At 31.8% G+C, this 9,405-nt stretch overlaps 1 protein-coding gene across 1 annotated transcript; it reads left to right on the plus strand.

The window, feature by feature from the left end:
• The first annotated feature begins 5,078 nt into the window (after window positions 1-5,078).
• On the plus strand, window positions 5,079-5,795 carry LOC108482337 (uncharacterized). Its single transcript, XM_017785459.2, has one exon. The coding sequence runs from the start codon at window positions 5,248-5,250 to the stop codon at window positions 5,692-5,694; it is 447 nt and encodes a 148-aa protein (XP_017640948.1). The 5' UTR covers window positions 5,079-5,247; the 3' UTR covers window positions 5,695-5,795.
• Window positions 5,796-9,405: the final 3,610 nt, after the last annotated feature.

The raw sequence follows: 9,405 nt of genomic DNA on the forward strand, positions 1-9,405 counted from the left end.
TAATGATTAAATGATTGTTATTGAAAAATACTGACTGTCATCAAATAATTGATTGATACTAAGTAATGGATCGCTACTGAACGAATAATAGTTACTGGATAACTAATTGTTTTCGAATGACTAAATGTTACTGAAAGAAACTGATAAATTAATCGATACTGAAATATGTTTACTGATATTGAATAGTGAATAGAAACATAAGTAAGACATATGAATAGAGAATATTATTGTTGTGAATTAAATGAAAAAGTTAATCAAGTTATTAGATAATGAAGGTTGAATGAGTTGTAAAGAAATTACTTATGAAACGAATAAATGAATATTTATGATTATTATAGGACAATAAGTGTAAGTTATGTTTTAAATGTTCGGATTATAGAAATACCACTGAGTTCATACTCAGCGTACGGTTTGTTTCCGTGCGCAGGTTAGGTTAAAGCTAGAATGTTGAATTAGCATCCCAGGCCGATCCCAAACTCAATAAGGTAACACATGTTAATTGTTGATAATGACATGTACCTAGGTCATTAAGTTAATGTTTGTAAATGGTAATAAAAAAAATAAAGATGTTGAATTATGTATGAAACATGTAAATTTTGGTGACTAAACCTAAGAAAATTAATTAGGTTAGTGTGATAATGTTTATTTGATATAAATTGTGGTACCACTGAGGGTAGATTGGATGAATGGTTTATTGCTAAAATTGGATAGCACATAAAATGTTTTTGGACTAGTTGAATGGAGAAATTTTGAAATGCTTGTCGTCTACAGTTTGAAGGGTTGGTAAATTTAAAAATACAAGGTTCATTTTGAGTTTACATGGTTTGTCACACGGGTGTGTGACCAGGTCGTGTGAGACACATGGCTTGCACATGGGCATGTTGTTAGGCCGTGTGTCCCCTGCACTTAAATTGTTACAACCATGTTAGTACACGGGCATGTGCCTTGGTTAGCACGGTCGTGTCTTAAAGTCAGTTTAGTACAGAGGCAGGCCACACAGACATGTGTCATGGCCGTGTTTAAAAGTCAATATTGCACACGGTTGTGGACACGGGCGTGTCCCAAGCCGCACGGGCATGTTAAACTAGCCACACAGGTGTGTGGTACTGTTCAAAAGAAGAAAATTTAAAATTTCACGAAAAATTTCCTAAGCTTCCGATCGAATCCCGGTTTGTTTTAATTATACTTGTAAAGTACTGTGGACCCATTAAAGTTATATTTAGATGGATAATATTGCATTTATACTTGTTATGTGCAAATGTACTGTAATGACTAGTAATACTCTGTAATCTTATTCCGGGAACGGGACGGGGTTAAGGGTGTTACAAAAATAGTCCCCTCAATAGCTAGATTAAGCTTTAGGAGTCCCAAAAATGTAAAAAACATCTAGAAAAGTCATCAAAATCACTTACTTGCAAGGGATGGAAGTTGCTAAAATTTCGAGCTTTCAAAACCCCTATTTTGCTGGTATTTTTGGTGGGGGAAGGAAGAAAGATGAAAAGATAACATCTTTTCCTTTTTGTTTTATTTTAATGCCAAAAAAAGCTACCTAATACCCACAACTTTGAGTTTTCAAACTCTTTCTCTCTATGGCCGTCCAAGCGCCCTATTTAGGGTCTATTTGCGCTTTAAACACTCCAAATTTTGGTTCTCTAGCTATTTAACATATTTAGCTAGCAAAACAAAATTTTTTGCCTTTATGCGATTTAGTCCTTTTTCGCAATTAAGCATGAAATTACTAAAATTATTTCACCAAAACATTCATGCACTAATATAATCATGCTATAACACATAAAATATCATTAAAAATATTTTCTTCGGCCCAGAATAGTGGTTTCAAATACACTATTTTGACTAGGCCGAAAATCAGGCTGCTACACATCGATATGTGATCACATGTAAGACCACATTTGTGAGTTGGCATTGTGCGATATATGTGATTATCCGAGTGTCCTATCCAATTCTGAATGGTTCATCAAGTAATGTTAAGTTGTGATCGAATGTGTAAAACGAGCTAAGATGACCAGGTATGAGTTAGCTTATTACCTGCTTGAAATAAGGTAAGTAAGTTGCTTAATGTTTGTTACAAATCACGTATGATGCAAATGAAGATTGTATGTGAATATGGAAAGTGTATTCGGCCTTTCTATTATATAATGTGAATATTTTTTAAATGATTCTTGAATATGTGTATATAAGATTATGTTTATTCGGCCAATGTGAAATTGTATATGGAAGCATATGTTATATATGAAATTATGATCTTGAAAATAAATGTGAACATAATAGCATAAATTAGTTTGGTTAAATTGACTTGATGTTAACACTGAGTTATTAATTTGCTTATAACTTACTAAGCTTAAATAGCTTACTGTGTGTGTTCCTGTTTATCTCTGTTTTATAGATTTTGGACGTTGGTTACGAGTTCGGGGATCGTCAAGGAAGTCCATTACACTATTGAACGTTATTTCGGTATTTTAAAGGTTTAAACTTCGAATATATGACATGTATAGGCTAGTATTTGCTTTGGTTGGTTTTGAAATTTGGATATATTTAGCCATGCGAAAATGGCTTGATATTAATGTTAATGATCTAATGCTTAAGTCCTTTTGATCATTTATGCGAGTGAGTGCTTGGTATAAGAATTTGATATGAAGTAATGATATATATATATATATATATATATATATATATATATATATAAGGCTTATGATTATTTCATTTTAGTAAGCTTGGTATATGGGTGATGATTGTGTTTTTGGTTGTGATTGTTAATGATGTTAGTAATGGTGAAATTCGGCCATGTATTAATTAGTTGTTAATTATGGATTATTGTATAATTTGTGGTTTGGCAATTGTGATTTAGTCATGTAGTAAATTGTTTAGTTAATGTTAGTATTGAAATTGGTTGTTTTCGTTATGTGTAGACTATGCTATATTATAGATATTTGACAATTTGATATTGTTTATGCTATGTATTGAATTTATTTTAGCTGATCGAATGTGTGATTAAGTGATTGGTTATGTGTACGTTTTTTAAACATGTGAATTAAGGCACTTTTTAGTGTTAATTGTGCTCAAATCGGTTCAAAACAATATGGACATATGCGCATAAACTTGTGTCAAGAGAAGGAGTATATTTGGCTTAGATATAATGTTTGATTAAAACGAGTTTATGAGTAGGAATATCTAGTATGCCATGCGGTTATTTTAACTTAGATTAATGTGCATAATATGTGGATTGATATAGTCATGAATTAATTAAAGGTATATGAAAAGAAAAATTAATTCGGCAATTTATGTTTGGATATGGCTTTGACAATAAGAAATACGTGCATGGTGTATTGGTAATTAAAGCATGTTCGGTAGGGGCGTAGCTAGGGGACTGGCATGGGCCCCGACTTTCTTTAAAATGGGAAATTTTATTTAGGCCCTTTAAATTTTTTAAAAATTTTAAATTAGTAAAGGTAAAATTACACTTTGGCCCCCTAAAATTATAAAAATTTAATTTAATCCTTTAAAAATTATAAAAATATAAACTATAAAAAATTAAAATTTCATCCGAACCCCTAAAAAAATTTTCTGACTTCACCCCTTATGCTCGGTCATATATATATATCACTATGGCGTTTAAATGAGTGAAAAATCTTGTAGTGAAATATGTTTCATTTGATGTTTAATTTGTACATGTGCATAAGCTAGATAATAATAGGTTTGATATTCAATTATTGAAATAGCTCTTTTGTTATATTTGTTTAGTATATAATGTGTTTTGATGTATATATATATTGGATTATGTTTTTTTAACTATATATAATATTACGAATGATATGAAGTTAAGAATTGATATTTGTTTAAGTTACGAGTTTTAGTGTGATAAAATTTTGAGCTGTGAAATGTAGTGAATATTTGTATGAACTGTGATATGACCAGTAATGCCTTATAATTCTAATTTGACGGCGGATACGGGTTAAGGGTGTTACAAATTAAATCTGTTAGAAATAGCAGATTGAAAAATAAAAATAAAGGTTAATTGCTAAAAAGATTTAAAAATATAATTAGGGCTATTTTGACAAAATATACAAATGTTAGTGGCCAAATTTGTCATTAAGTCTTATTATTATTATTATTATTATTATTATTATTATTATTATTATTAACTTATTTAGTTTTTTAATAATTTAAATTTAATTTAATTATATATATATTAATGAGGAAGTTTTAGATATTGATCATACTCATAACATCATAATCACATTCTGTACAGTAAAATGTTGAACGATGTTTTCTTAACATATTGAGAAAATTAAAATTTAGATGAAATGGGTCTTTCAAGATATTATTCAATATTATATTATGAAACCAATGTTTTCATTAAAATCAAATTAGCCAAATTCATTTAATCTTATACTTATTTTTACAATATTTTAATAGGTTGGATTAAAAACCCCAAAGTATTTAATGGAGAATGAGAACTTTGGACAAAGGAGAAGAGAGAAAAAAAGAAAAGATAAGAAAAATAAATAAATAAATAAAAGAAAAATTAAATTATTTAAAAGAAGAAAATATATAGGGATTAACTATAAATTTGACTTGAAATTTTGGTTTAAAATAAATATATAATGTGTTAGATCAATTTGTCATTACACTATTAACAATAATAGTTTAGTAATCAATATCAATAATGTTAATGAATATATCGTAATTTTATAAGTTTAATTAAAAAATAATTTAAACTATACGTAAATTATTAAATTTATAGTTTACTCAAAAAATTTAATGCATCTAGTTACTCTAAATAATACAAGTGATAACCAAGTCTCATTAATTTAACTTTCAACCTAATTTAATAAATATATTTGAATAAAAAATTATTTTAGATTCCATCTCTAATATATTTATCCTTTAATTATAAAAAATTAATATTTAATAGAGTGATAATGCATTTTATTTTTTTTCCATAAGTAATATTAAAAATTATCATGTGCTTTTTAAAAAAAACATTTTACTATAAGAAACTTATCAAAGTTTAAAAATTTGTATTAATCCTTAATAAAAAAAATAAAGTAGTTTAACACTCAAACGACGTCGCTCAGCTGCCTTAATCATATTAGTCTTAACTTGTATCTTTTTAACATCCTCTCAAACATGCAAATTAAAATGCCCTTACCTTCTATTTCACTCAAGCTAAAAGGAAAAACAAAGCCTTTCCGACCAAAAAAAGAAGCAAAGCTTTAATGAGCAGCTATGCCCTCTTTCCACGCAATACGAATTGCTGCTGCCATCTCCATCCTCATCTTTCTCAGGGAATCAACGGCTAGGGAGCTACGCCCCTCCGATCACGGTTTGGGGTACCAAAGCCAGCCGACGGTGGGGCTGAACTCATCGGACACGATGTCCTTTTTCGGAGCAACATCCAATTCGTGCTCATCATCCACGCCGTCTACGATGGCGTTTCCCAAGGCCACGACTTCCAACGACACCTCGTGGTGGGATGCTGGTGGCAATCGGCGGGGAAGTGATCACGTGAGACAGGTTCTGCTGTTGGGGAGCTTGGTTTGTGGGGTCACGGGTCTGGCTTTGTTGGCTGCGTCTGCTTTGGTTTATTGTATTAAAATTAGATCATCCCCTTCCACACATTCTACTAATAACACCAACAATATTAATAGTTTAGTCTCGAGTATTAGTAAGTGATTTTGAAGTTGAAGCATTGGGCTATATTTCTATTACTATTACCTCATTTTAGTTTTTGGATCTTTCTATTTAAGATGGATGATTTAAAGTAGTTAAAGAAATTTTTTTTTTTTTTTTCTTTCTTTTCTAGTTTGTTTGTTTGTCTCTTGAACTTCAATTATTGAGGCAGTTGTTGAATTTGCTATAGAAAATTACTGAAAATTAAATGAGTGCAAAAATTAGAAAGATTTGCTATCTCTTAAAAATATAACGTGACTTAACATTAAACCGAACCACATTATTTTGCAATATTATAAATAATAGTTAGATGTATGAAAATTATTGTGTTCACGGTAAGGATTAAGATTCAAATTTGATAATTCGTTCCCTTCCTCAAATTTATAATATATAAAAAAAACTCATTTCAGTTGATCTGGAAAGGGAAAAAAAAAAGTCCAATATTTGTAAGATTCTCTCCGAACAATGAAAACAAAGGAGAATAAGAGAAGCCAACGACTTGTTCAAATTCTTTCAAAGTTGAATATAAAATTGTTGAGAAAAATATTTACAAACCTCGAATATGAATAATAAAACTAATAATATTGCATAACATATTGTAAACCAACTGAATATTATAGCATATTCTATGACAAAAGTAAATAAATAAATGTTAGTGCAAAATTTATTTTATCTAAAATATATTCAGATTGCCAAAACTTTTGACTAAGTTACTTAAAAATGTCAAGAAAAATATAATTACCAGAATAGGTCGTTTTTCTGAAAAATAACTAGATTAGGAAGAAATAACGGAAACGCTTCTAGTTGAAAGCATTTTCAGTTGATTTGTAACACCCCTTACCCGTATTCGACGCCGAAACATGGTACAAGACATTACCGGACTTACATCACAAACAATCATACAATTCCGTGTCATAAATTTACGTCCAAATTAAAACCATTTGAAATTAATCATAAAGTCCCTAATATGAGCCTACGAGGCCCAAGACGTGTTTCAGAAGTGGTTCGGGACTAAATTGACAACTTAAGGAATTTTTACAAGACTTAGAAAATTTTTGCTATGAACAAAGGTCACACGCCTGTGTGGTTTGGGACACGCCTGTGGGGGCAAGTCGTGTGGTCACACACGCTTGTGTCCCTAACTCGTGTAACTCTCTATTTTGCAACACATGAACAAATTGATGTCACATGGCCAAGTCGTACGCCCATGTGTTAAACCGTGAGGATAATTAAATTTTTACAAAATAGGTGCAACTTCACACGGCCAGGGCACACGCCTGTGTTCAAGGCTGTGCCGTCCACACAGCTGAGACACATGCCCGTGTCTCTGCCCGTGTGCTCAATTTTGAGCATTCTGTTTCTTAAAACTAAGGTGCAGGGGACAAATGGCCAAAACACATGCCTATGGGGCAGACTGTGTGTCACAAACGGTCTAGACACACGCCTGTGTGTCTACCCGTGTGGACAAAATAAAGGCTATTTACCAAGCCATTTGCCACCCTTATTCACGCATACACACACACAAGTTCAATGGCATAAACCATGGCATGTTAAAGCAACCAAAACATCCATAATCAAAACTAAATCATGTCATTGGTTACCAACACTTAACATATTTACTATAACATATTTTACCAAATCAATTCATACCAAACTCACATTCACAAGTGTCAACATGAATACTTTCATCATGCATACTTCTACTTAGATTTCCTAGCACGCCAAAGGACCAAACTCATCTATTTCACAACAAATCATTTAACCACAATAAACATATAGCAAACCATTGTAAAACACAATAATAAAAGGCATTAGCGCATATACTTATATAAATGAGCTTACAACCATTTTAACCAAAATAAGCCAATTACATGGCTAAATACGAAATCACCTTAAACAAATATGAGCCAATACATTTGGCCAAATCAAATGACACATATAACAAAATGACCAAGTCCCTATACATGCCATACTTTCAAAATACTAAGATCATCAATACCCAAAAATGAGAGTTTGATAGTGTGATTCAAATCTCCAACAATCTCCGATCCGAGATAGCTTGGCGACACTATAAAAACATGGAAAATAAACGGAGTAAGCTATATAGCTTTGTAAGCTCGTATGCAAGAAATAAGCACCCCTGCCATAAATATAAAGTCAAATAATATAACATAATTAAATGTACATTTACCATAGTCTCATGATCATAACTCAATCCATCACAAAACTCACCTCATATTTATCTTTTCAAGCATTTAATAGGTACGAGCTTTATGTACATATCTGTACCATCTCGAAATAGACTTTCACATAATCTCATCTTTGACATACCCGTGAACCATGGAAGAATAATGTCGAATACTCGGGATTTTTGTACACTAAGTGCCACATATGTAGCCAATGCTACCTCAATCTAATATCACATAATCACTCGCTCTTGAGCTATAACACCTTTAACCCGTATCCATCTCTGGACTAGGGTTAAGAGGCATTACCAGAAAATCGAAACATTTCAAATTCATTTCACAATCAAAAAGTCATACATCATCATATCATAATCAAGCATCCATATAAAGTCCCTTTCCTTAGGTCATCGAAACCTTAAACATTTTTCTAAATTATAAAGGTCACACGCCCGTGTGAACAGGCCGTGTGCCTCACACGGCATTAGACACGCTCGTGTGTCTAGGCCATGGCAAAACAGGGCATAGATACTGACTTGTCCACACGGCCATGTAACGCCCCGTACCCGAGACCGTCGCCGGAGTTGAACACGAGGTGTTAACAGACTTAATTCATTACTTAAACAGCTCAAACAATTTATTTTTAAAATTTTCAGTCAAGCTAGAAATCTGCATCACAGTCGCTTAAAAATTCATATGTTGAGTTCCAAAACTCGAAATCCAATTCCGTAAATTTTTCCTAAAACTAGACTCATATATCTATTTACTAATTTATTTCTATAATTTTTGGTCTAGCAAATTAGTACAGTTTTTAGTTAAAGTCTCCCCTGTTTCAGGGTTCGACTGCTCTGACCTCTGTGTATTATGAATCAGATATCTCCTTGTACAGAGTTTCAATGACTATGTCGTTTGTTTCTAATAAAACTAGACTCAATTAGGAATCTGTACATATAGATCATGACTTATAATTATCTTTGAACAATTTATGGTGAATTTCCAAAGTCAGAACAGGGGATCCAGAAATCGCTCTGGACCTGTTTCACAAAAATTTAAACATCTCATAAAATATAACTCATATACTGTTTTGTTCCATCCATATGAAAATAGACTCATAATTATTCAATTACATATTTTATTCATTATCTAATTGTATCTCTACTATTGTTAATGATTTTTCAAACTCACATTATCGTTGTTGTTGCGAATCTATTTTATGGTAAATTTTACCTATTTCATGGTTTCCATGGATTAGCTAGCAATTTAGCATACATAACACCAAATATGATCATGATTAGCCATTCCAATGGCTAATCATTACCAAGCATTTCCATACCACTCAATAACCATATCATAAGACCATATATACAAAATGATTATAATGCTATACATGCCATACTCAAAATATACAAGCCATTATGCCAAGATGGTATACGGATAGTGTGAGTGTGCCTCCGACCGCTCCCGATTTTCGAAGTGGCTTGTCAACACTACAAGGAATGAAAAGGAGGAGTAAGCATAAATGCTTAGTAAG

Source organism: Gossypium arboreum, chromosome 3 (genome assembly GCF_025698485.1).
Source record: "Gossypium arboreum isolate Shixiya-1 chromosome 3, ASM2569848v2, whole genome shotgun sequence".
NCBI classification, from domain to species: domain Eukaryota; kingdom Viridiplantae; phylum Streptophyta; class Magnoliopsida; order Malvales; family Malvaceae; genus Gossypium; species Gossypium arboreum.